The sequence below is a fragment of the Muntiacus reevesi genome, chromosome 11 (genome assembly GCF_963930625.1).
Source record: "Muntiacus reevesi chromosome 11, mMunRee1.1, whole genome shotgun sequence".
NCBI classification, from domain to species: Eukaryota; Metazoa; Chordata; class Mammalia; order Artiodactyla; family Cervidae; genus Muntiacus; species Muntiacus reevesi.
The window spans coordinates 19,048,820-19,075,155 of record NC_089259.1 but is presented as its reverse complement, the minus strand read 5'-3'; the positions used below and the strand labels follow the sequence as shown (position 1 = coordinate 19,075,155).

The 26,336-nt window shown below is 47.2% G+C and overlaps 1 protein-coding gene across 1 annotated transcript in view; it reads left to right on the top strand.

Annotated features, from left to right (window-relative positions):
• The window catches only part of LOC136144118 (guanylate cyclase soluble subunit beta-2-like), a 42,639-nt gene extending 16,623 nt beyond the window's left edge, over positions 1-26,016 (top strand). The window contains exons 3-16 of the mRNA XM_065901791.1: positions 348-447; positions 1,508-1,701; positions 2,717-2,828; positions 4,506-4,609; positions 6,093-6,309; positions 9,558-9,878; positions 10,872-11,020; positions 11,753-11,899; positions 15,790-15,944; positions 18,936-19,087; positions 21,307-21,399; positions 22,902-23,106; positions 24,335-24,491; positions 25,867-26,016. Of these exons, the coding sequence (XP_065757863.1) occupies positions 348-447; positions 1,508-1,701; positions 2,717-2,828; positions 4,506-4,609; positions 6,093-6,309; positions 9,558-9,878; positions 10,872-11,020; positions 11,753-11,899; positions 15,790-15,944; positions 18,936-19,087; positions 21,307-21,399; positions 22,902-23,106; positions 24,335-24,491; positions 25,867-26,016 (2,256 nt within the window). The remainder of the gene's footprint in view (positions 1-347; positions 448-1,507; positions 1,702-2,716; positions 2,829-4,505; positions 4,610-6,092; positions 6,310-9,557; positions 9,879-10,871; positions 11,021-11,752; positions 11,900-15,789; positions 15,945-18,935; positions 19,088-21,306; positions 21,400-22,901; positions 23,107-24,334; positions 24,492-25,866) is intronic.
• Positions 26,017-26,336: the final 320 nt, after the last annotated feature.

Sequence of the window (26,336 nt, the reverse complement as noted above, 5' to 3'; positions counted from 1 at the left end):
CAAGCATTGCAGCAACTACAGCAAAGGGTTCCAGCCTGTCTCATTGCCCTGGAGAGACTCTATACCCTTGTTTTTAGGGGTATGGGGCTGGAGGTCTTTTCTTATGAAACTTCTGCTAGACAAGAGTTCAAGACCCTAGCCTATCGTAGAGGTGTAGAAAGTTCCTCTCTGACTGTTCAAGGACCTGTAGGGACCTAGGCCACTCTCCACTGGATGTGACTGGAAGGGGTTTGGGGATTCAGTTCTATGTGACGTGATGAGTAAGTACTGTTGCTTCACAAAGTCTCAAGAGCATAATTTAGACAACCTGTATCCACTGGGAAAAATGTGCTGTGTCTTTTAAACAGGAGATGAACGCACCATCCTTTCGTGTGGAGAGAGGGGCAGAGGGGAAGATGCTTCTCCATTACTATTCTGATAGAAGCGGTCTGTGCCACATTGTACCAGGTATGGGGATGGCTTAACCAGACCCAGAGCTGTGAGGTCTATGGAGTAAAGATGTCTTTCTCCACAGATTCCCCAGGATGAGTGAAAGTCAGCTGTGGGTAGGAAGTTCAAGTCCCATCTCTTTTGTAGCCTGACTATTTGCTATCTTGACCATAACTCCCAAAGTTGAGCCTTAAAATAAGTTTCCAAGTACCAAACAAAGGACTGATTTTCATTTTCATTTTGGCATTTTCATCATGTGAGTTTTCCCATGATTGTGATAACTCTGCATATTATTTTGTATCCTTTGTTGTATTCAGTATTATAGAAAAGGCATCCTTTCAGATTTTCACAGTCTTTAATGCTTTTCAAGATTTTGTTGTTGTTGTTGTTTCTCTGGATCATTTTTAAAGTCTTTATTGAATTTATTACAATATTGCTTCTGTTTTATGTTTTGGTCTTTTGGCCAAGAGGCATCTTAGCTCCCAGACCAGTGACCAAACCCACACCCCCTGCACTGGAAAGGAAAGTCTTAACCACTGGGACCTCCAGGGAAGCCCCTCACAGAGGCTTTAAGGCCACATCTTCAATGACTGAATCATATTCCATACCATAGTTAACTAGTCACCTGCTGTTGAATTTTCAGTGACTTCTACTCTTTTGCTATTGCAAACAGTGCTGAAATGAACATCTTCATGCATGCTTTTCTGATGTTTTATATTAAGACCCTGGAATAGAGTCCCAGAGGAACACTTTTAAAACCATGATAGTTAATACTTTTATAGTTGAATTTTTCTTATATTTTCTCTTGAGTTTAATGAGTTGCATGCCTTCCTGGAAAAAACAAACCAATGAATAGATGCCAAACTAGAAATAAGAGTGGTGGGGATACATTTAGTGCCTAGTTATAGAAATCTCCACCTTTAAGTTATTATTTTTAGTTTATTAATCTGTCATGTGCTGCCTGCTTTGACACAGGGTCTGGGCTTGGTGGACGCGGGAATATTTATCAAAAGTTGTATAACTTGATTTGCTTTAAGGTTTTGCCTTCTGCCATCCCTCACCTGCCCTTCTGCTGCAGGGATCATTGAAGCTGTGGCCAAGGACTTCTTCGACACTGACGTGACCATGGACATCCTTGACGTGAATCAGGAGGAGAGGACGGGGAAGAAGGAGCACGTTGTGTTTTTGATTGTGCAAAAGTCACACGGACCGATGAGAAGGGCAAAGCCAAAGGGGTCACAAGACGGTCAGGACAGCCAGAGAGACCAAGAGGTACCGGGTGTGCTGTGTTTTCAGAAAGCATAGTTTCTCTGTGGAGTGACCAGTCTCAGAGCAACTGATGCGAAGAACAGAATCAACTGGGCCTTCTAAAAGTGGAGTTAGGGCAGGGAGTTTCAGTCTCAGCCCTGCTGACATTTTGGATCAGATAATTCTTCATTATGATGGGCGGTCCTGTGGGAGTTTAGCAGTATCCTTGGTCTACTCGCTAGATGATAGTAGTACCCAGCCCTCCTCCCCATCCCAGGTTGTGGCAATCAAAAATGTCTCTGGGCCCTGCCAAGTGTCCTCAGGGTAGGAGTGGGGAACAAAGTTACTGTTGGTTAGAACCACTGGGCTAAGGTCATTTGAATAAAAATTGGGAGGGCCTTTGGGAATGGACCTTAGCCTGGAACATTTTTGCCTGTTAAAAAAATATCAACGTAAAGGCCCTGAAATTTGGAGCTCGTGGCTTATTTTGCAATTCCCATGATGCAAAATTGACCTTTCAAGTCCTAAGTGCCCATTTCTGCAGCTGCGGCCAGGCTGGGGGCTGGAGTGAAGTCAGAAGCCTGCGATTGGCTGCCTTGATTTGCAGCTTGTGGAGTGACTATTATCAGTTGAGGTACCATATCAGGTGCATGGCTCTCTGTGTCCACAGAGCTCATAGGAATATCTGGAGAAGTCTGAGATGCAAACATTATGTGCTCCAGGAATCACAGAGTGTTCAAACCTTGCTTTGCTCACTGCAGAATCTTTACCCACAGGAAGAGAAGTCACCAGGTGATTTTCCTGTCACCACCACCACCCCCCTCAAGATTTTATAAAAAGTTCTTGCTGCCTTTGGTGGAGAAACAGCATGAGGATTAATTGGATAACAGCCCTGGGGCTTATGAAATCTTGCTAAAGTTGACCTTGCATGGCCCCATTGTTCCTCTGGCCCCATCCTAGCCAAAGGGGCGCATGCACCTCCTGTCACATGACCAGTCACATGACCAGCAGTGTACGCTTCTCTCCCTTCTATCTGCAGACCCCGGAGGCAGCTTTCCTTAGGATGAAAGAGAAATACTTGAGTGTCTCTACTCATGCCATGAAAAAGTCCCGCTGGGAAGTTGTGAGGAACATAGTCATGTTTGAAAAAGGTGAGTGGGCTCTTCTCCTGACCTCAGCTCTGAGACCATGGTACTTGTTTCCTGCACACAAATGGGCCGAGACCTCTATCATCAGGATGCCACTGATTTCTTTTTCAACCCTGGATTCATCTGGTTTATTAAATCAATTGAAAGCATTTCAGAGGAAATAATCTCAAAGAGAGGGGATATATGTATGCATATAACAGATTCACTACGGTGTACAGCAGGGTGGCTCAGATGGGAAAGAATCTGCCTGCAATGCAGGAGACCTGTTTAATCCCTGGGTCTGGAAGATCCCCTAGAGAAGGAAATGGCAACCCACTCCAGTATTCCTGCCTGGAGAATTCCTTGGACAGAGGAGCCTGGTGGGCTACAGTCCACAGGGTCACAAAGAGTTGGACACGATTGAGCGACTTTCACCCCACCTTGTGACAGCAGAAACTAACACAACATTTTAAGTCAACTCAGAAAAAAACCAAAAAACAACCCACATCATTTCCTGAGAAGCAATGGGAAACAGATACGGAAGGTTAACCCCTTAGGGATAGGGTACAAGCCGGTGGAAGACCCACCTGGCGTGAATCCTGAGGATGGTCAGTGATTTCTGCAGAGCTTGGATTTGGTGGGCATGCTTTATAGCTTCAAAACACTGGCTCTAACTTGCCTTCCTTTGCCCCTTTCACTTGTGCTGGGGGTGACATGGGGGCACAGTCTCCCTGGCAAACAGGGGAAGCTGCTGGAGGGGGGCCAGGACTGAGCCCATGTTGGTGACTGTGTAGAAGAGGAGGCAGATGAATGCTGACATATTATCAACAACAGGAGTTTGTCGCAGTTCCTCAGGGTTTCTGGACTGCAAGGCATTTCTGGCCCGGAAGTCTGTAGATAAAAACCATGATGTCCAGGAGTGTGAAGGACACTCTGTCAGGAGCCAGGATCACAGATTTCTGGCCGCGTCCCTGGGGAGCCTAAGTGCTCCATCTTCCACCTGTGAAGCGAAGGTATCAGGCTCTCGAAGGCGCGCCCCCGCAGATGTCCGGTCTCATGATCCGCACCTAAGACCTGAGTCAGAACAGGGGGCTGGAGTCCCCCGGTCATAAACCATGGGTCATGATGACATGTGTCTGGGAGAAGATCAACCGCGCTCAAAGGACTGTATTTTGAGTCCTTCAAGCCTCCGCAAGCGAGTCAAACATGCAATTGACATCCTTTGTCTAGGAGATTTTCATATCAAAAAGGCTCCATTTCGAATCTCCACGCCCTGCCAAATAGGGCTGTTGGATGAAATTTTCATGTGCCACCCAAAACTGTCAGTCTGCAAAGCTCCATGGCAAATGTCCCTGATGCTGGCCGGGCGCGCGCGCTGCGCTCCGCGAGCTCATTGTCTGGCTGTCAGCGATTCAATGCCGGCCCTGTTTTCATGGCGAGACACACTCAATTGGCCCAGGAACCCTTGAGTGGCGGGCAGAAACTTGGCAGGGGGCAGGGGGGCGCTTCTCAACCTGGTAGCAAGTTTTCTGTTTGTTTTAATTTGAAAGCAGAATTGCCATGGCCATCTGGAGATGTTGAGGGAGCTTGAGATGCTGAGGGGCAGGACTGCGCTTTGCAGGGAAAACGTTTGAGATAGTCTCTGGGGTTGGTGGCCCGAGTGTTGTCTGTGAATGAATGGGATTCTTTTTCTCCATCCAGGGCATCTCAGGGACACCTTTGAGCCAATTTATCCCGAGCGACTCTGGATAGAAGCGAAGACCTTCTGCACTGCTTTTCCCTTCCATGTGGTATTTGATGAATCAGTAAGGGGGCTTGTCTCTCTTGGACTGGGGATAGGCTGGGGAGGGGAGTAAGTCTCATAGTCTTCGACAGCTGGTGGGGACTTTCAAGTCCCCAAGGAGTACCCAGGGTTTGGAAGGCTAGAATTTAGCCTGGCAGGACTGCTACCTTCCTTTTCATTGTGGCATCTTCCAGAAACCAGGATGCAGCATCTTCTTGATGGATGCGGAAGGAAGCAGTTCCAGGGGGTTTGAACCAGTGGGTGCATGAGCAAATTTGCCATTAGAGAAAATAGAAGGGACGCTGAAGTCACTCCAGCAAGAGACAAAAGCCCGCAGCAGCAGTGGCAGGGTGGGATTCTAAATGTGACCACTCCCCATCTTTGCAGCCACCATGGATGGCTGAGTTCCACCAGGCTTGTCTTTCTGCATCTTGAAGGAGGGGAGAGGCCTGTATCCACTCTTCTGTGGGAGGGGTGGTGGACAGTGACCGTTTAAGTGTGGTCAGTTTCCTTGGATAAAATTGATTGATAAAATTGAATTATAAACTCATTCAAAGGGCAAAATAAATCTGGTCCAAAAATTGCCAGTCAAAAATGCCTTCAGCCATTCTGACTTCCTCTGATATTTATGTGAATGCATATATATGTCACATGATCCCTTACCAGTAGCTGCTAGATACAGATTCTGTGATGTTTGAGTAAATATCACGTGAGGGTCATCTCTGGCTGCAAAGAATTTATGATCTGAGAAAATCAAACACCCCTGTGTGAAACAACTATACATTATAAAGCTATGTACTGTGACTTTCCCCCAATGCCATGAGGATATTAGTATTAGTTATTATTACTACTGCTACTATTAATATTTAAAATTGTGATCTACTTAAACACTCCCTTTCATTTTAGGTTTTGGGCATAGAAATAGACAATTTAATGACCCTTATTCCATATGGTTAGGTTGATTTATATAGCCTGACAGAGTGAAGTTAATTTAAGTGTTCCTGGATAACCTGGGTTGGCATTGGACTTTGTTTGTAAAGGACATACACTTATTTTGTTTTTTCCTTCTGTGTGTTCTCTGGAGAGGTCAGTGAAAGGTGACCCCATCTCCATCATGAATTCCTTTCTTCATCCTGATATGGGTGTCAGGTCCAAGCTACAGAATTTTCTCATTCCTGTATTAGTTAATTCCAAAGAGACAGAGAAAAAGACAGAAGAGAGGATTAAAGCTAGGAATGAACTATTATCCCCATGGCCAGCTTTAACCTCTTTCTTGTGAGTCAAGAAATGAATGTGCTTTCAGGCACTCCCATGCTGTTCTTTTCTCTTTCAGAGGTCAGCTGCAGGTTTGCCTTTTAAATGTTTCATTACTACTGTGGTATTTACTCCATTCCCTTCACCCCCAGCGAGTCACAAAGCATGGTGGGGTGTGCTAGTTCTAGGGGAATGTTTACTGTTCAGGTTGCTGACTCTTCTGCGGTCTCACATGTGTCCCCTGTGGATAGCTGCAGGTCAAACAAGCTGGAGTGAGCATTCAGAAGTATGTCCCGGGTCTCCAAACCCAGAAGATTCGATTAGATGAGTACTTCTCCATCGTCCATCCCCAAGTCACCTTCAACATTTTCAGCATCTGCAAATTTATCAACAGTCAATTTGTCCTGAAGGCACGCAGGGAGATGTTGCCTGCAGCCTGGAGAAGTCAGCCCGCGCTCAAACTCCGAGGTAGTAACTTGCTCCTCCCGGTTGCTCTCTGCCCTGGGAGACCAGACAGAAAGGGAAGAAGCAGTTTTCTAATTTCCTCAAAATAGTTGGCTAAAAAGTGGGGGACTACTTTGACAGCAGCATATGTTTTTTCCATTTGGCTTCATCTGGTAACAATATATTTTATTTCTTCAAACCAGGTCTAGTTTAGGCATAAAGGAACTCTGATTATATTTATATGTAATTATAAAGTTCTGGTCTCTGTTACCAGAATTTTCAGAATGCAGGTGGTACTATTTGTACTCAAGTAATGGTCTGCCCTACTGTTTCTAGGGCACACATTTTTGTTTTGGCTTTGTTTCAATTATAGTAAAATTTACAGAATGTGAAGTTTACCATTTTAACCCTTTTTGAGTGTACAGTTCATTAGTGGTAAGTGCATTCACAAAGTTGTGCAAACACCACCATCCATCTCCAGAAGTTAATCATCTTGCAAAACTGAAACTCTATGCTTGTGAAACACCAACTCATTGTTTTCCCCAACCCCACATCCTGACAACCACTACCTCTGCTTTCTGTCTCTATGAATCTGATTAATTAAGGTACCTAATATAAGTGGAATCATATAGTATTTGTCCTTTTGTGACTGTCGTTTTTCACTTAGCATAATGTCCTCAAGGTTCATCCCTGTTGTCACATGTCAGAATTCCCTTCCTCCTTAAGGCTGAATTATTATATTATTCCCACATGTGTAGACTATACTTTACTTATTCACTTATCTGTCAGTGGATCATTGCGTTGCTTCCACTTTTTGAATAATGAATAATGCTCCTGGGGACATGGGTGTACAGATGTTTCATCGAGTTCCTACTTTCAGTTCCTTTCAGTATATATCCAAAAGTGGAATTGCTGGATCATATGGCAATTCTATTTTTAATTTATTGAGAAACTGCCATACTGTCTTCTATAGCTGCTGCACCATTTTATATTTCCATCAGTAGCTCACAAGGGTTCCAACCTGTCTACTTTCTCAAGGATACTTGTTCTTTTCTGTTATTTTTTTTTTTGATAATAGTATCCTAATGGTTATGAAATGGTATCTCACCATGGTTTTAGTTTGCATTTCCCTAACAATTAGTGATGTTGAGTGCCATTTGTATATCTTCTTTGGAGAAATGTCAATTCAGATTATTTGCCCATTTTTCAATCAAGTTGTTTAGATTTTATTGTGTTGTAAGAGTTCTTCATATATTCTGGATATTAACCCTTTATGATTTGCAAATATTTTCTCCCACCATGTTGGTTTTCTTTTCACTCTGTTGATCGTACTGTTTGCACACAAGCTTTCAATTTTGATATTCTCCAATTTACCTATTTTTCCTTTTGTTGCCTGTGGTTTTGGTGTCACATCAGAGAAATCATTGCCAAATCCAATGTCATGAAGCTTTTCTTATGATTTCTTCTAAGGGTTTTATTGGTTTAGCTCTTGCATTTGGTCTTTGACCCATTTTGAATTAATTTTTTAACATGCCACAAGGCACACATACCTTGAGCTTTCTGTTGGGCTAGTAGGTATTGTAGGCAAGGCAAAAACACAGGCAGAGTGGTGGGGACACCTGAGAGGAAACTGACATATTCTGGGAACCCTGATTGAATTTTAGAATGGAATGATGGGAGAAGAGGCTGGTAAGATGAGGACTTGAGCTTTATCCTGTAGTTGGAGACATTTTTTACATGTCTACCATGATCAGATTTGAGGTTTAGAATGGTCATTCTGGAGGCACATGAAGGATGGACCAGACTGTTGAGAAGATGGAGTCTGGGAGGCCAGGGGATGCTGCCCTGGAGAGCAGGTGGGAAGCTCAGAATGCTGAGTGCAGCCAAGCAGTGAGTCTGGGGTGGTGACCGGGGAACAACAAGGGAGTTAAGGCAGAAATTGGTGACTGGATGTAGAGGTTAAAAAAGAGAATATTTGGGTAATTATTAACTTTCTTGCTTAGGTAACTGGTCATAAATGTGTGATTAAGGAAAGATGGTACTGACAACTTGAGCAACTTTGTCAGTTTGGGTCACTGCTGTATCCTCTTCCATACCTACAGCAGTGTGCCTGAGTCATGGTAGGAACTAAAAGTGTCTGTGATAAAAGAGTTAAGAAAATAGAGAAGATTTGTAGATGGGACTAAAGGTGAGCCCAGTTGCAGACATCCATGTATAAACACCTAATAGACAATAATAAAAAAAAAAAATCATTGTAGTAAGGACTGTTCAGTTCAGTTGCTCAGTCATGTCTGACTCTTTGCAACCTCATGGACCACAGCACGCCAGGCCTCCCTGTCCATCACCAACTCCCAGAGCTATAAACTGTCACAATTTAGAGGGCAATTTAGCAATATGTATTAAAAATCTTGAAATGAGCATATTTTTGTCTAAGAATATATCCTTTAACAAAATAGCCACAATTATGCACAATGATGTGCTTCAAGGTTGTTCATTGTATATGGAATGATGAAAGACATAATATACTCAATGTTAGCTTATTGCTTAAATAAAGTATAGTATAATCCATGTACCCAGCAAACAATAACACCTATCCATATTTAATGCTATGAAAGAATACCTATTATAGAATTTAAGTGAAAAATTGAGATTATACACAGAAGATGGCTGATAACCCCATTTTTTGGTAGTAAAAAGATATACCCCCAAATATTACCAGTAATTATCTGTGATGTGACTGTGGGTGATTTTTATTATTTTCTTCCATTTTCTCACATTTTCTGCAGTGAATGTCTACTGCTTTTATAATAAGAGAATAGACATTAATTGTGAAAAGTAATAGGTATCTTGAGTGCAGGAAACAAGGTTTTTCCATAAATTCTCTGTGGGAGTACAGTTGGGGTGCACCGATGCCAGGATCTAAGGGATGAGTGAAAGTCCTAAAGGAGAGATGGAAAGAGGTAGGAGAAATCTAAGTGAAAACAGGGTCAGAAAAGTCCCCAGAAGTGAGATTCCAGGAAGCAGGATTCACTCTACGCCCTTCAATGGGAGACGGGCTGAGCGAGGAAAAGGGACGGGAGTCCCTTCGAGGTAAGAAAAGCAGCCGTGGAGCGCGCTGCCGTGGACAGAGCAGGAGTGGGGACGTGGAGACAGAAGGAAAGGAGAGGACTTTGAGGACCTTCGGTGGACAGGCGGGAAGGGCGGGCCGTGGAGGCACGGTCGGGGCGCCGTGTGACATGCCGCCTTGTCCCATCTCTCTCCCGGGCGGGAAGGCCAGATGATCTGGATGGAGCCCCTGCGCTGCATGATGTACCTGTGCTCCCCCAGGCTCCGCAGCCTGCAGGAGCTGGAGGAGCGCCGGATGCACCTCTCCGACATCGCCCCCCACGACCGCACCAGGGACCTCATCCTCCTCAACCAGCAGCGCCTGGCGGAGATCAAGCTGTCCAACCAGCTGGAGAGGAAGAAGGAGGAGCTGCGGGTCCTCTCTACGCACTTGGCCGCGGAAAAGAAGAAGACGGAGGCCTTGCTGTACGCCATGCTGCCTGAGCACGTGGCCAACCAGCTGAAGGAGGGCAGGAAGGTCGCCGCAGGTGAGGGGAGCCCGGGGGCGCCTGCTCTGAAACCAGGCGGGTCAGGGTTTGAAGTCTGCCTCCATCCTTGTTAGCAACTGTGGTCTTGGGCTCATTACCTAAGCTCCATAGCCTAGCTTTCTTCTTTCTACTTTGAGAATAATGATACAGTGACCATATAGGGTTCTTTGCCACAATTGGAAATGACGTGGTAGTGAAAGTGTCAGTGGCTCAGTCCTGTCTGACTCTCTGTAACTCCATGGACTGTAGCTAGCCAGGATCCTCTGCCCATGGAATTCTCCAGGCAAGAATGCTGGAGTGGGTAGCCCTTCCCTTCTCCAGGGGATCTTCCCAACCCAGGGATGGAACCCAACCCAGGTCCCCAGCATCCAAGTCTCCCACATTGCAGGCAGATTCTTCACCATCTGAGCCGCTAGGGAAGCTGATACAGTGATGCTAAATAAATAAATAAAGGAATGCCCCTAAGGACCATTCTGGGAGAGCAAGCTTTTTCTAGAGGGAAGAAGGCCATGTTTATTCCAAATTCATAGTCAAGGTAAGGCACTCTGAGGATAAACACAGCATGGTGTTGTCCCTGGAACACGGGGTACATGGTGAAGGGGTGCCTGCTGAGTTCTGAGCGGTGTACCTATGGTAATAACCTCCCCTTCATGGAGGTAATCCAGTGCCCACCCAGACCATCCTGACATCCCCCGGTGGTCTGTGCATCTTATTAAGTGTTTGTTTGCACTCTGTCTCCTTCCCTAGACTAGGCACTCCTTATGGCAAGGACCCCTGTCTGCTTCATATCATACGATTCCACCAGCACAATGACCAGCTCATAACAGACACGCAACAGATGTCTGGTGGGTGGATGGTGAATGGTGATGCAGACCTGGCTCCTTCTCCCTGAGCCATGGTCAAATTTGGTTCCTAAAGGCTATTCGAATCCAGAATTAATAGACTTGTTATACTACATCCTTGGCTATCCCTGACACCTGGTTTATGTTGCAGGAGAATTTAAAACCTGCACGATTCTCTTCAGCGACGTGGTGACATTTACGAACATCTGTGCTGCCTGCGAACCTATTCAGATAGTGAACATGCTGAATTCAATGTACTCCAAGTTTGACAGGTTAACTAGCGTTCATGAGGTCTACAAGGTAAGGCTGTGTGTGTTCGTGTGTGCCGGGGCAGGGCGCGTACCTGGTGTTGGGTCTTCATTTTTCCTCTCCCCTCTCTGGTCTGGGGTTTGGTGTGGATGCCAGAGGGGATGGGAGAAAGAGCTAAAAATTTAAATTTTTCAAAAATCCTTCTATACTGCCCAATGCTAAGCTTGCCTTCAAGAGGCATACTGTTTTCCCAGAGAATACTATGCCTTCATTTCAGCAGCAAGTCTGACCTAAATGTGTATCTAATACATAGCATTATATGTGGATCCAATAGCCAGCTTCATCCTCTCTGGGACTTGCCTCTGCCAAAAGCGGAAAGAACTTTTGGCTCCCTCATGGCATCTCCTGAGTCTTTTTTTTTTTCTTTCACCTCACCCTCCCTCATGCTCCTCACATCCATAGAAAATAACCACCAGCTTTTAATATGGTCCTTCTGTCAATATGTGTGTGTTAGTTGCTCAGTTATGTCCGACTCTGTGACCCCATGGACTGTAGCCCACCAGACTCCTCTGTCCTTGGGATTTTTCAGGCAAGAATACTGGAGTGGGTTGCCATTTCCTTCTCCAGGGGCAGGGGGGTGGTCTTCCCAACCTAGGGATCGAACCTGGTTCTGCTGCATTGGCAGGCAGGTTCTTTACCAGAGAATGAAAAAGAAAAAATGTAGTGTTATATTTAGTGCGTTAAGAGAATCCTCTGAATTCCCTCATATTTCCCCTCTTATAGGTGGAAACAATAGGAGATGCTTATATGGTGGTGGGGGGTGTACCAGTGCCTGTTGGAAGCCATGCTCAGAGGGTAGCAAACTTTGCCTTGGGGATGAGGATTTCTGCAAAAGAAGTGATGAATCCTGTTACCGGAGAACCCATCCAGGTAGAGAGCAACCGAGTTCTTTGCTTAATACCAGTTGCCTCACACAATATAGTAGAAGTCTATCAGTCTGCTCAGATGGCTCCTCGGTATGTGACAGTAATTAAAATGGGTCATTTTTCCCAACTCGTCTCTTCTCGTGCATACATTAAAGTAACAGAGATATTAGGGTGTTATTGCCTCTGCTGCTGAGTCGCTTCAGTCGTGTCCAACTCTGTGTGACCCCATAGACGGCGGCCCACCAGGCTCCCCTGTTCCTGGGGTTCTCCAGGCAAGAGTACTGGAGTGGGTTGCCATTCCCTTCTCCAGGTTATTGCCTCAGCTTCTCTCAAATTTGAGAAGAGGCTTCAGAGTTCGCGGTTATGATGGGGTTAACGCAGGCATCCTTTGTCCCTCACCCTGGCTTTGTGGAGCTCCATCCTTAGGAAGCCAGCTCCTTTCCAATTCCTGCCTTTTTGCTTGAACATTTTCAACAAGTGGTTCAGGTTGACTAAACAGCCAACTTCTCTTCACTTAGGGAAGTTGTGTATCCGACATGCCGTCTGACGGGTTCGGAACTCAGGCTGAGGTGTGAAACTGCCTCCAGCCAGCAGGCCAGACACCGTGGTGCCATAAGATATTCACAATAGCTTTCCCTCCAGCACGTGGCCACGAGTGAGACATCTGCTCGCCTTTCTCACAGGAACACAGGAAGCTGCTTTTCCAAGTATAGAAGTTTGTTCACACTATAAAAGTTGGACGCTTTTGATGATGAACAGTAAATGCCGTCTTCTGTCTGCTCGACCGATCCCAGTGGTCCCGAGGTGGTTTGGAGCAGTCTCTGTCCTCTAAAAATCGAGGTCCCTTCGCAGCTGCTGTCAATCAGATCTGTGCAATCAACTAAACAGCCAGCTAAAAACAAAGCCAACTATAAGACGGAGTAGGATTTTCCCTAGCGATCGCCCCTGTATGGGGGATTCTGAAATGTGCCACATTCACCATCACCTTAATGATTTAGAAGCTGAGAAGTACTGCAGGTACTGCCAGTGATGTCTGTGGCAGTCTTCAGAGCAAAAGCTGGTCACACGTCATGTCCATGATACCGGCCCATTGCAAACACAGAGAGACAGCTGTTGTATAAAACCCCCAATGTCATAAATAAAAAATCAGGAAGGGAGGTAATGAGAGAGAAGAGACAAGGTCAGAAATGAGATAAGTGTTTTGGTTAAAGAATTCTAATGAGAGCCATGCGCACATTTGTGCACGCTAAATCCTTTCGGTCTTATCCAACTCTGCGCGACTCTATGGACTGTAGCCCTCAGGCTCCTCTGTCCATGGGATTCTCCAGGCAAGAACACTGGAGTGGATTGCCATGCCCTCCTCCAGGGGATCTTCCTGACCCAGGGAGCAAACCCACATCTCTTATGTCTCCTGCACTGGCAGGCAGGTTCTTTACCATTAGCGCCACCTAAAAACCCCCAATGAGATCCACTGAATAATATGGAAAATACACTATTGTGTAAATAGAGTGTCTGTCTGTCTGTGAAAGAGGCATGGAAACAGAGATGGTAATAGTGCTACACCAATATGATTGAAAATGAACAATGAATTCCTGGAAACTTGCATAGTGGACTTACCAAGGCGGGATAAAAAAGAAGAAAAGATGTTATCAATTCTAAGGATAGAAATAGGGAATAGGGACTTCCCTGGTGGTCCAGTGGCTAAGACTTCATGCTCCCAATGCAGGGGGCCTGGGTTCAATCCCTGGTTAGGGAACTAGATCTCACATGCAGCAACTAAAGATCCCGTATGTGCAGCTAAGACCTGGCACAGTCAAATAAATAAATAGTAAAAAGGAAAAAAAAAAAAAGAATAGTGACATATGAGCCTCATTAAATATCCACCAGAAACTGCATATCATGTGAGTTTATTTAAGGAAGTAGAGGAAAGGACTGGAGACACCCTCTCCCTTAAGAGAATTGTGCTGCTACTTCTACAGTTTTAAAATTAATACTCATTGAGATCTTTCATTCTGTCACTTGTAAAGCCTATAATCCACATTTGCTGAGGTCACTCTTGCATGAAAGTAAGGTGCTTTAAAGGATTCAGAGAAAAGAGTTTAAAATCTTATTTTAAGGAAAAGAAAATCTGGCATGGAAAGATGAAAAGACAAGTAAACCTGATTGGGATGTAGACAGCTGCAAGAGAATTCTGTTTCCACATGCATGCTCAGTTGTGTCCCACTCTTTGTGACCTCACGGACTATGGCCCACCAGGCTCTTCTATTCATGGGATTCTCCAGACAAGAATACCAGAGTGGGTTGCCATGCCCTCCTCCAGGGGATCTTCCCAACCCAGGGAATGAACCCAAGTCTCTTACGTTTCCTGCATTGAGGGAAGATTCTTTACTGCTGAACCACTGGAGTAGTTTTTTTGTAAAAAAAAAAAAAAAAAAAATCACATAGCAAAGAAAGAGAGGTGAACCAAATTCCAGAAAGTGGCAAGACCTCTCAAGAGGATACCCATGATGGTTCTTCCCTAGGAGACAGCAGCAGAAATAAGCCACCAAAGGGGAGGTATTTTCATGGCCATCTTGGAGCTGGAATGACGGGTTAGAATCCCAAAGAGCTTGACTTTGATAAGTTCTAGCCACAGAGTCTCTACCCATTTACCAACATTTTCCCCACAGATCTTCACAAATGCATAGGTTCATTCAGTCAAAGGCTATGGATAGGGGACGAGACCTGAGAGAGATCTCCAGTTCCAGAAGTATATGGGGCCTTCCCCAAGCACAAGTTGCTGGCCCATGGAAGGGTACTGTTAGGGAAAGAGAACCCATGACACATTGCTCCAAGGTACATATGAAACTCATTTGCTGATGCTTTAATCCCTGCTACCTCATGAAGGTGACTAAATTGGACTGTACTGGCAGACAGGGCCTTTAGAGAGGTGAACAAGTCAAAATCAGGCTGTTAGGGTGAGTTCTACTCCAAGCTGACTGGTGTCCTTAATAAAATAAATTTGGAGACAGGAAGAGATAGCAAGGATGTGTATACACAGAGGAGAGACAGTGTGAGAACACAGCAAAAAGGCAGCCATCTGCAAGTCAAGGAGAGGGACCTCAGAATCAAACTTGCCGACACCTTGGATCTTGGATTTCCAGACTTCTGAGCTGTAAGAAAATAAATTTCTGTTGTTTAAATCATTCAGTTGTGGCCTTCTGTTGGCCCTAGCAGACTAATATATTCATCAAAATTTTAAATGTCTGCTTATTAAGGAAGAATGTATATATAAAGTCACAGAATGTGAAAAATATTTGTCCTTCATGTATACCTCTACCTTGTGATTCAAGAGTTCCATTTCTAGATATTTTCCTAAGAAAAATGAACAATGTATGTCCACAAAAAGATCTGTATGAGAATGCTCATAACAGCTCCAAATGGGAAATAACCTAAATGTTCATGAAGAGAAGACTGGACTAATACATTGTGATGTAAATTCTCACAACAGAATAGTATTTAGAAGTAAAGGAATGAACTGCTGATACATATAATATGGGTGAATCTCAGAAACATGGATTTTGAGAAATGAAGTCTGATACAAAACAGAACATGGTACATGACGCCATGTATGTGAAGTTGGAGAACAGGAAAATTCCTCTTGGGGAGAGGAATTAAGAAAGTGGTGACCTCTGCAGAGAGAGATGGAACTTAACTGGAAAGGGGATGAGATAATTTTGCAAGGTGATGAAGACAGTCTGTGTTTGATTTTGATTGGTGGCTCAGGGGTATTTGCCAAACTGGTGGAGCTAAATACCTTAAAGTCTTTTTTATTTTATGTAAATTATGCCTCAATTTAAGAGTAAAAGCAAGAGTAGTTGATGGTCCCTTTTCAGTCAGGCTCTCTCTGTGCAGATCAGAGTGGGGATCCACTCGGGACCAGTCTTGGCGGGTGTCGTGGGGGACAAGATGCCGCGGTACTGCTTGTTTGGAGACACTGTGAACACAGCCTCTCGGATGGAAAGTCATGGGCTTCCCAACAAAGTGCATCTCAGCCCCACGACCTACAGGTGACCACTTCTTCATGCCCCTCTTTGCCCCTTCTTCTCCCAGAAGGTACAGAGTGCCTCTCAGCCATCAGATGAGGGCAGTATACTTCCAGCCACGCTTTCAGAGGACCTTGTGGCAGACAATTAATATTGTTGAGCCTCTACCATGAGATAATTTTTCCTCTCAAAGAACATGTGGTCCAGTTCAGGAACTGACAAATTATAGTCATGGGCTGTTATCTCAGCCGTTGCTTGTTTTTGTAAATATAGTTTTATTGAAAACTAAAGATCCCAGCTGGGATCTTTACGTGCATCTTACCCATGGCTGCATTCATGCTACCACAGCAGCGCTGAGTCGTTGTGACAGAGACTGTGGTCCCTAAAGCTGAAAATATTTCCTATCTGGTCTTTTATGAAGAAAAAAAGTTTGCTGACCCCTGGTGTAGGGCAGGAAGAAAGAAATATTCACAGATAATTACTTTTTTTTTAAGTGTGAGAAGTGCAGTGGTCACGATATACATGAAACAACACTTATAGTTTGCTGAGAATTTGTTAGAGGCCACATTCTCTAAGTTCGTCAACATAAGTAAGTAAGTAAGTGTTAGTTGCTCAGTCATGCCTGACTCTGTGGCCCCATGAACTGCAGCCCATGAGGCTCCTGTATCCAATGAGATTTTCCAGGCAAGGATATTGGAGTGGGTTGCCATTTCCTTCTTCAGGGGATCTTCCTGACCCAGGGATCAAAGCCAGGCCTCCTGCACTGCAGACAAATTCTTTACCGCTTGAACTACAAGGGAAGCCCTCATCAACAGATGTTAGTCCATTTACTGTTGCAACAACCCTATGAAGATCTACTATTATTGTTCTCATCTACAGATGAGGGAAAAAAATCAGGCACAAAGAGGTAATTTACTCGCTTCAGGTCACAAGTTGGCTAGGAAGGAAATGGCCTGGATAGAACCCAGGGGGTCGGCTTTAACCGTCCATCCCCATGCATTCCCAATGAGAATAATTCCCATTCCCATGTGGGAATTGTTGCGTGTGTTGTGGAGAAGGGAGTTTCCAAAGCTGGGTCTTCAACAAGGAGTTCCAGAGCAGAGTTTAGCCTAAACTGGGATATTGGAGTGAATATCCAGCAGTACAAACACAGATGTAGAGTAAGGACAGAGAACTATAAATGATTTAGCTTTGCTGGGGTGGAAGCTGTGAGGCAGAAAGTGGGAGAGCTGTGTGTGCCTCCCTGAGGGCAGGGCTCACACCGAAGGTGAAGAGTGAGCACCTAAGGAGTGTGAACTCGGACACAATGACAAGGTCAGGGTCCTGCTTGAGACTGACCACTCAAGGCCATGTAAGGGCAGATTTGAGCATCAGGAGATGGGAAAGACAAGATTTGTTAGGAGTTTGGTTTGAACCAGAACATTCGTTGGTAGGAATCTGAGGATAAAAATCAATTAAATTTGGTAATTGCTAGAAATGGGGGCTGAGAAAGAGGGAGGAGCCTTGACTGTCTCCCAGGTCTCCATCCTGGGCAACTAGGGACTGAATCTCATCATCTGAGATGCAACAAGGGAGAGGGATTCCAGTCCAGGAGGCAGACAATGAATAAAGGAAGCACTGAATAAAAGGAACTAGGAAGCATCTAGAGAGAGGTGGCATTAACTCACTGGGTGAGATTTGGAATCGGGCTGTTGGTTGGGGAACCCGACTTGGAGTAATAACACAGAAGTGGTAATTAAACCGTGAGAGTTGGTGAGATCACCTGCAGAGGGATGCCATGTGAGGAAGGACAGTGGGAAGAACTAACATTTCACTGGCAGATGGAGGAAGGAGTCATGGAAAAGGCAGGAGAAGCAGAGAATTCAGGAAGAGAAGCACACTTCTGGCTCTTCTTATGGAGGAAGAATGGAACAAAAATATCAACTATAATTGGGCTTTCCTGGTGGCTCTCTGATGGATACCATGGCAAGGAGTAAAAAATAGTCAGAGGTTTGGGAGCATTATCAGAAGAGTAACTGTGGTCAATGGGGGGCAGGGGAATGAATAGACATTGGATTGTGGGTTGAAAGATAAAAGAAACAAGCATTCATATGGCATTAAAGCAGAAGATGAACAAGTAAGAAGATTTTTACTTCTATTTAGGGTAGAAGAGACCTTAGCACGCTGGTTAGGCTTAGGGGAGGAGGCAAATGGAGAGGGAGCTGAAGATCAAAGAAGAGGTGGTCCCAGGGCTGGGCCTTGAGGAGGTGGGAATGAATCTTGGGTGGGTGCCCTTCAACAAGATACTTCAACCTCTGAAGTTGGGGGAACGGGCAGGTCAATGTGAATGGGATGAGAAGGTGCAGGTTCTCAGCTCTAAAGGTTCCAGTTTGTGGATGGATCAGGTCACAAAGTGGGCTTCGCTGGTGGCTCGGTGGTAAAGAATCTGCCTGCAATGCAGGAGACACAGGTTTGATCCCTGGGTTGGGAAGATCCCCTGGAGGAGGGCACGGCAACCCACTCCCATATTCTTGTGTGGAGAATCCCCATGGACAGAGGAGCCTGGTGGGCTACAGTCCATAGAGTCGCAAAGAATCAGACCCAGCTGAGCAACTAAACAAGTCACGCAGTAGGATGCACCTTCAGCAGCATGTGGGCGAGGAGCTCAGGTGCGTAATGCGGGATGTGAGGAGCCTGGTGAAGGTCTGGAATCTCCACGAGATCAGCCGAATCCAAGGATACGGGAGACTGATGAGTGATGAGCCCTGGTCGAGGCACCTGACCGTGAATTGGATGCGATGTCAGTCCGCACTGGTCTGTGGTGTGTCTCAGCATCTCTCTGCGGCCAGTATATGCATAAACACGTGCAGTTTCCTAGTCACCCTGCAGCCCTGTCCCTTGGCACGGGCCCCTCCCGGTTCACTTCTTCTTGGGTCTCAGGCTTCTGCTCGCACATCACCCTGCCCAATGCAGCCCAATCTTGAGTCACAGCTCTGTGACCCGGGGTATTTTTATTTTTTTCTCTTCTCTGTGCAGAGCCCTGAAGAATCAAGGGTTTGAAATAACCGAGCGGGGTGAAATCGAAGTGAAAGGGAAAGGGAAGATGACCACATACTTTCTGATCCGAAACCTGAAGGCCTCAGAGGATGAGATCATGGGGAAACCTCAGGCTCGGCTTGATTCCGAGGGTGAGCAAGAAAGAGAAGCCTCATCAATACTCCTATTGGATGTTTTTTCCACTAACAACTTCGGCTCTGTTTAGTGGGCTTCCTGGTGGCTCAGCGGTAAAGAACTCTCCTGCAGGAGATGCAGGTTCGATCCCTGGGTCAGAAGGATCCCCTGAAGAGGGAAATGGCAGCCCACTCCAGTGTTCTTGCCTGGTGAATCCCATGGACAGAGGAGCCTGGCGGGCTACAGTCTATGGGGTCACAAAGAGTCACATGACTTAGCAACTGAACAACAGCAACAAACGTATTTGAGGGCCAGCCTGGGTACCGTCCTGCCCACCCCCAGGCTATGACCTTCTTACTCCATCACAGCCCCTGACGAGTCATGTGACCTGTGTGCCTGAATCCTCTCTTACATCCTGGATGTTAAGGTGTTTCTCAAGCTGGGCTGATACACCCAGCCTAAAGGGTCCCTCATGCATTTATTTTCAAGGCTCTTCCCTGTCTAAGAAAGGGGCTTTCCCCCTCAGCCTCTCCTGCAGCTGGGGGAGGATTTCAGAGCCTCCTTCTGCTCCTCAGTCTCCAGGGAGGCTCCAGACAGGCTTTCTCTTCACACACTGGAAAGTTCCACCTTCCCCATTGTCTGCTGGCTTCCAAAACTGGGAAGAAAGATAAAATCTGTGAGTCACCTGGTCCCAGGAATGGCAAAAGGGTGAGTTTAGGTTAAAACTTATCCAGTAGGCAAAGCTTCCTGAACCTCTGAAGCAAACTGGTGAAGGGAATGCATTCACTCTGATTGGAACTAATCTTTAGTTGCTCCTGGGGCCCACAGAGAAAAATCTCTAAATCCACAGGTTCCCCATTTACGTAGCTCATTTATGCGGGAGGTCACTTGGGGACGCATGAATTATGGTTCCTATTTTTAAAAGCGGGGTTATACCAATGGAGAGATGGGAATTTGAGAACTTTTTCAATGGCTTTGGTGGCAGTATCATTCTAATACCAGCTTACCTTAGCATGCCTGGGAGATGTGATTGATTGGGCTAATTTTATTGCTGGAGACACTTGAGATAGAAAGATCTAAATGAAAAAGGAGAAGGAGTTTTGGCTAATGAAGACCAGGAGGTACCCTCATTAAAGTTTCTGAATTTCTAGGCTCTGGGTGCCTCACCCACCTACATCACCTGTCCTTCTCACCAGCACGTCCTCCCCGCAGGATGGGGGGCTGTACGGGATGAGTAGACTAGGTGTACCTGGCTCAAACCCCAGACCACTTCTTCCCATTTTCTTCCTGTGGGGGTGCTTGAGCTGGAAACTTGAGAAACAGGATTCTAGTACCTGGTCTGGGCCAGTAGAATCCAACCCACTTTCAGTTCTGAGCTGGAAACAAAACAGAAATGAGTAAGGGTCTCTTGGTTGCAGATCTCATGAAGGACCCTAAGAAAGAGGAGGAAGAAAGGCTGTGAAAAGAGGGGAGGGGAGAGCCCCTCCCAGACCCAAACAGTGTGTGGGTGTGAAACGGGAAAAGGCACTCTTTGGGCTTAGGTGGTCCCTGGACATGCCTTGGTGGTCCCTGGACATGGCTTGTCAGAGAAGGCAATGGCACCCCACTCCAGTACTCTTGCCTGGAAAAATCCCATGGATGGAGGAGCCTGGTGGGCTGCCCCACATAAGTCGGACACGACTGAAGTGACTTAGAAGGATATGGCTTGTAATAGAGGAAAGTCACCCCTTCCTTTAGGTGAATGCCAGTCCCCAGCCGAGCCCCTGGTTAGGAATCTCTGTGCAGAGAAACACAGCCCTGTGTGCGGAACCCAGAAGCAGGGGGATCTCCACCTCTTATGATTTTCATGCTTCTCTGTATCTCCCTCACCTTTCCCCCATCAGCCTAGGATTTCTGACTCTGAGCCTTGGTTGTCAGGCTCTGAGGTGTCTGCCCCTCCTTCCCCACCAGAAACAGGAAGACTGGGATCCCTCAGGAAAGACCTCATGCTGACACTGCTCCCCAGTGTCTGGGGTGGACTCAAGAATGTGACCCCTGGACCTCCAGGGGCTGAGGGAGTTCCCCCCACATGGCCAGATAGGGTTGGACTGGAGGCGTCTCCAGTGTGCAGTGGGGGAGGGGTCTTGGCACCCTCTGTGTCCTCTGTGTGTGTGCATGGGAGGGGATTCCCAGGGGCTCAAAGAAAGGCCCCACCCAGACCTGTACTCACAGCCTTTCCCCTCATGCCTTTTTGCAGAAGCAAGTGATCAGGGAAGTTGGGATGGCAAGACTCTGGCTGTCATGAGGTATGAGGACAGCTGGCAGCTGCCCAAGGGTGACACGGCCCGTGGTGAGTAACCCAGATGGCTGCAGAGACCCCCAGACTGCACTGGGCCAGAGGCCCGGCTCCCGGGGGAGGGGAAAGGGCCGGAGAGGGGGCCCCTGGTTGGGATGCTTCGGATGGTTGTTCTCCGCGTCTTGAGTAAGCTTTTCTCCATGCTCCCCACCCCAACCACCTCCCCCCCATCCCGTGTCCCAAGTAGGGGCCCCCTCCTTCTGAAAGGGCCCTCGCTGCCCTCCTCCAAAAGAAGCTGTAATACTCAGAAAAACTCATTAGTCCCCATGAACCCACAAAATGAGGTTTCTCCGGACGTGGTGCCCTCCACACAAGTCACATGATATGTCAGTCACATGGCTAATCCCCTAAGAGGTGGGAAGCTTGAATTTCAGAATGGTTATCTGATTTATCAAAGGTTCCACAACCAGTGAGTGGGTGAAGCTGGACTTGCCCCTCAGGTTGTCTGTCTGGTGCAGACCATGGGTGCCCTCCTGGAGGAATAGACACAGCCAAGGTCCCCAACTGTAGGCAGCTACACTTGGACTTCTTGGCTTCAGGACGGGCACGTTTCTGTCAGATCCTCTGGGCCCCATGTGAATGGATTTCTGATTGTTGGGTGTGATTAGTGGAGGTGTGGACAAGGACTGGCCCCATGCTGTGGGTGAATGGGAAACGGTGCCATGTGAGCCAGAGGCTCGGAGAAATGAAGACCAAGCCTTTGGGGCTGTGGGCCTCCCTCAAGCCACCTAAACCCAGACCTACTGAATTCCATGGAAAGTACTTTGAACAGCTTCTGCAGGCACTCTGAGTTCAAGTTCACCAGGCTTCTTCCTTGTCTCTGATGGTGGTTGGTGTTGATCAGTCGCTAAGTCAATTTTTTGCGACCCCTGCAGCATGCGAGTTTCCCCTGTCCTTCACTGTTTGAGCTTGCTCAAATTCATGTCCATAGAGTCGGTGATGGCATCCACCCCTCTCATCCTCTGTCATCCCCTTCTCCTCCTGCTTTCAATCTTTCCCAGCATCAGGGTCTTTTCCAGTGAATTGGCTCTTCCCATCAGGTGGCCAAAGTTTTGGAGCTTCAGCATCAGTCCTTCCAATGAATATTCAGGTTGATTTCCTTTAGGATGGAGACTGGTTTGATCTCTTTGCTGTTCAAGGAATTCTCAAAAGTCTTCTTTAGCACCACAGTTCGAAAGCATAGTCATCTTGGAGGGTTGGCAGGAGACAAAAAAAATTCGAGGGTCTCGTGTCACTTGCCCCTAGGGCCTGCCTTTTCCTTTTCATCCTGGTGGAGGTCGCAGTTCTCCTGGGTTCCCGCTATATCTGATAACATCCTACTTAGCTCTGAGGTGGGCGAGGGCTGCCCCCACCCCCAGCTCCAGCCCCGGTCTCCTCTGTGGGCGTCATCACAGGGAAGGGCTCCTGTCAGGAGCCACCCATCTGTCAGGACTCCCTCTGAAGGTCAGGCTGTTGGGCCTTGCTCCCTCAGAGACCCCTCTGCTCCCCAAACTCAGGACCCCCCACAGTCGAGGCTCTCCCTCACCGATCACATCTGCGGTCAGCCTCACCAGGTTGTCACCTGGGTGTCAAATGTGGGACCGCTCTCCAGTGGCTCACATTTCCCTCGCTCTGGGCTCCGAGCCCCCCCCCCCTCCCCTGTGAAACCCTGGCTCCTGAAGACCCTCTTGGGGCCTGGTCAGCACCCCCGGAGCTGCAGGGGTGAGGAGCTGCCCCCCCAGAGTCCTGAGGGTAGCTGAGAGGTGACGCCCGCCCACCCCCAGCCATCTCTACGGATGGGGGCCTTGGTGACCTCCTGGGGTTGGGGGGTGCGGGGTAGTCAGTGCAGGAGACGCTTTGGCAGGACCCAGGTTGCACCCAGGACCTCATTTCCTCATTTGCACATCAATGACACACTTTTTTTCTCCCTCCCGCTCAGTATTTGGGTGTTAGATGAGTCAGTGGAGAGACTCCCCAGAGCAATTAAACGGGAGTATTGAGCCGGAGAGAAAATCTTGTGTATTTGACTCAGAGATTTAAGCAACCACCTTTCAGTATTGACTGAAAAATTGGCCTTCCAGCTGCCCCTGCTGGCAGGCTCTTCTGGCATCCCTTCAGACCCCTGTTAATGTGTTTTTCAAATTTCAGCTTGCTTCAACTTGTCTCCAAACTGATTCTCCCGGCGATTATTATAATGGGTTCCAGGCTGACCTGCATACAGCGCTCAGGCAGGGAGCCCAGGCTCCCCCATAAATCATGGGCTGAGGCTGTCCACTCGCCGGGTTCAGGGCAGGTTAAGTCAGCTCCGAGGACTTCTTACACCAATTCCTAATTGTCCTGGAGACTTGAGTGCTGAAGGTCTCTCTCCCGACTGAGCTCTTAGCAGTCTGCCTTCTGGGGAGTCTGCCCTCACATTTAACATACTCCTTTCCAATGGGAAGAACTTTCCACCATATGCAAATCCCCCACCCTGCGTGGGTAAGTTCTTGGATGAGTTTGTGGCCACTTAATTGCCAGGGTCCTTGCCCCTGGTTTTACAAAGTCTTGAGAACACAAGGGTCTTTCCCAGACCTGTCCCACGAGCGGAGGTCCAACTGGTTTGTAGCCAGGCTGACGAACCTGGGCCCTTATTCTTGGCTCCAAAGCTTTTCAGCAGCTTTTCTGAGGCCTTCATAAGCACGGCTGTCACCTTCTGACCCCTTCTGCTGGGGACTGATGAACAGACATGGTAATTTTTAACCTCGGGCTTTCTAGAAGTCGAGCTGTTAACCCGGCAATGTTCTAAAGAAGGAAGATCCTGGGAGGTGTAAATGAACTGGCTTCCCGGGTCAGGGCTAGCCTGTAAAGTCGCTGCTTGTCAGCTTTGGTGTCACAGATGAGGTGTCAGAGCTGGGGGCGGGGGGAGGCTGTTGGGGGGGCGCATCAGAGTCACATGTGGTTGACAACGTAGGTGGCAGAACTTCACGCCGAGTGTCTCCGCAGGTCCAGAGCGGGGTGTGTCCCACCCTGGTTTCTCTACCATCTCCCCAGGGCAGTCGGATGAGCTGCCGGGCCCCAGAACCACTGTCAGAGTGGCAAGAGCATTAGCCCCTAATCAGAATTCCCAGGTCAGCTCCCAATAACTAGCTGGGTGGCTTTAGGCCACCCTTTTTGCTTCATTTTTCTCATCTGGAGAGCAGGTGTGATAGAATGCCTGCTTTAAGAGGTCGAGGTCGCTTTGAGGAACATGTGAGATGCTGTGTATTGTCTGAAAGCTGTAAAGTGCTAAAAAATAAAAAGGTCAAGGATGCCAATTTTTCATCACTTAGGGACTCTATTGTTGAGAATCCTTTCACTTAACAAATAGTGAGTCTTCGCACAAAACTGTAAGAAGTACTACAGGGGTTAAAAAAAGAGGACTGGTCTGCCATACACAGGGAGCTTTAGATCAGAGGGGGTAGCAGAGCCCCATGGAAGTCAGGACCACCGCCCAACGTGAGGTGTTACAGGGCCAACAGAAAGTACAGGAGGGCTGAGTCACACTGAGGACCTGAGAGCCTCTTGGGGAGGTGTGGGCTTCCCTGGTCGCTCAGATGGCAAAGGATCTGCCTGCCATGCAAGAGACCCAGGTTGGATCTCTGGGGTAGAAAGATCCCCTGGAGAAGGGAATGGCGACCCACTCCAATATTCTTGCCTGGAGAACTCCATGGACAGAGGAGCCTGGCGGGCTACAGCCCATGGGGTCGCAAAGAGTCGGACACGACTGTCACAGCAACGACAACATAGGGGAGGTGCAGATGAGGGCAGGCAAGGGCAGAGCAAGGACGGGGCCTCTGTTCTGACCCCTGGAGAATGCAGGGGCTTCGGGGAGCTGGGGATGTCGTCCCTCCAGGCCATGCTCTCTTTCGCTCATGGACAGACATAGGAAGCAATGGGGTGGGCGATCCTAGAATGGCAACGCCTGCTCTAAACGTGAAAGCTCCATCAAGCCCTTTTTATGAACGGGATAAAATTCCCTCACCGATGGTGTCTCCCTCCACAAATATTCCCAGAACCCGTGGCTCCTTTCTCTGTTCACACCTACGAACACTATGATGTGGTCAGCTTACCTTTTCCTCCGAGTAGGTCAGTCTCTTGGAACATTAACCCTGATGGAACCAAGGGGGAGGAGATGACATGCCCCCCACATGTGGAGACCCTGGAGAGTAAAAGCCAGGGTGGGAGGAACCGGTGGGACAGAAGGCCAGCAAGTATCCCTGTGCTGGGAAGGACCAGGACAGGGTCGTGGGGAGACCCGCTGGCATCTGACTTCGGGCTCAAGTCAAACCCCCTCTCCTCAGTGGGGGAGAATCAGTATTGAAACCAAGATGTGGTTTCCCATATCTGATTCTGTCTAGGAAGTTAGAAACAGATGCAGAAATGCAGACAAGGAATTGTTTTCATTGCAAATGTAAGAGTCCCTTCTTGTGACCCCAAGATAATCATATCCTTTATGACTCACAGAGCCCTGCCTGTAACAACAAGGCGATGACCCGTGTATACTCCCCAAGACAGCGGCAGTCCCCCAAACTCCACCTCGCTATCACTTCCGCACCACCCTCCCCAGCCAAGTCCACGTTTAACAACACGGCTCATGTGATGGTCATTTTCTGAACAGGAAGGTTTCTTCTGCTACCACTCTTTTCATTTAATCCATTCTTAATCTACATTGAAATGGGTTTCTGTGTTGCCTTTATCAGGCCATGTTGGTTTGGTCAACTAAGATTATTTGTTTATTCATGTACATTATAGAAGGAATATTTTAACTATTATCTTTTATAACTAGAAAGTGCAGCTAAAACAAAAGAAGAAAACAAAAGCCTAATTCCATCACCCAGAGAGAGTATCGTTAAAATTTTGGTGGCTATTTTCCCAGACTTGAGTGTGTGAGGGTATGTGTATATGTGTGTACATATATACTTTTTCTTAACAGT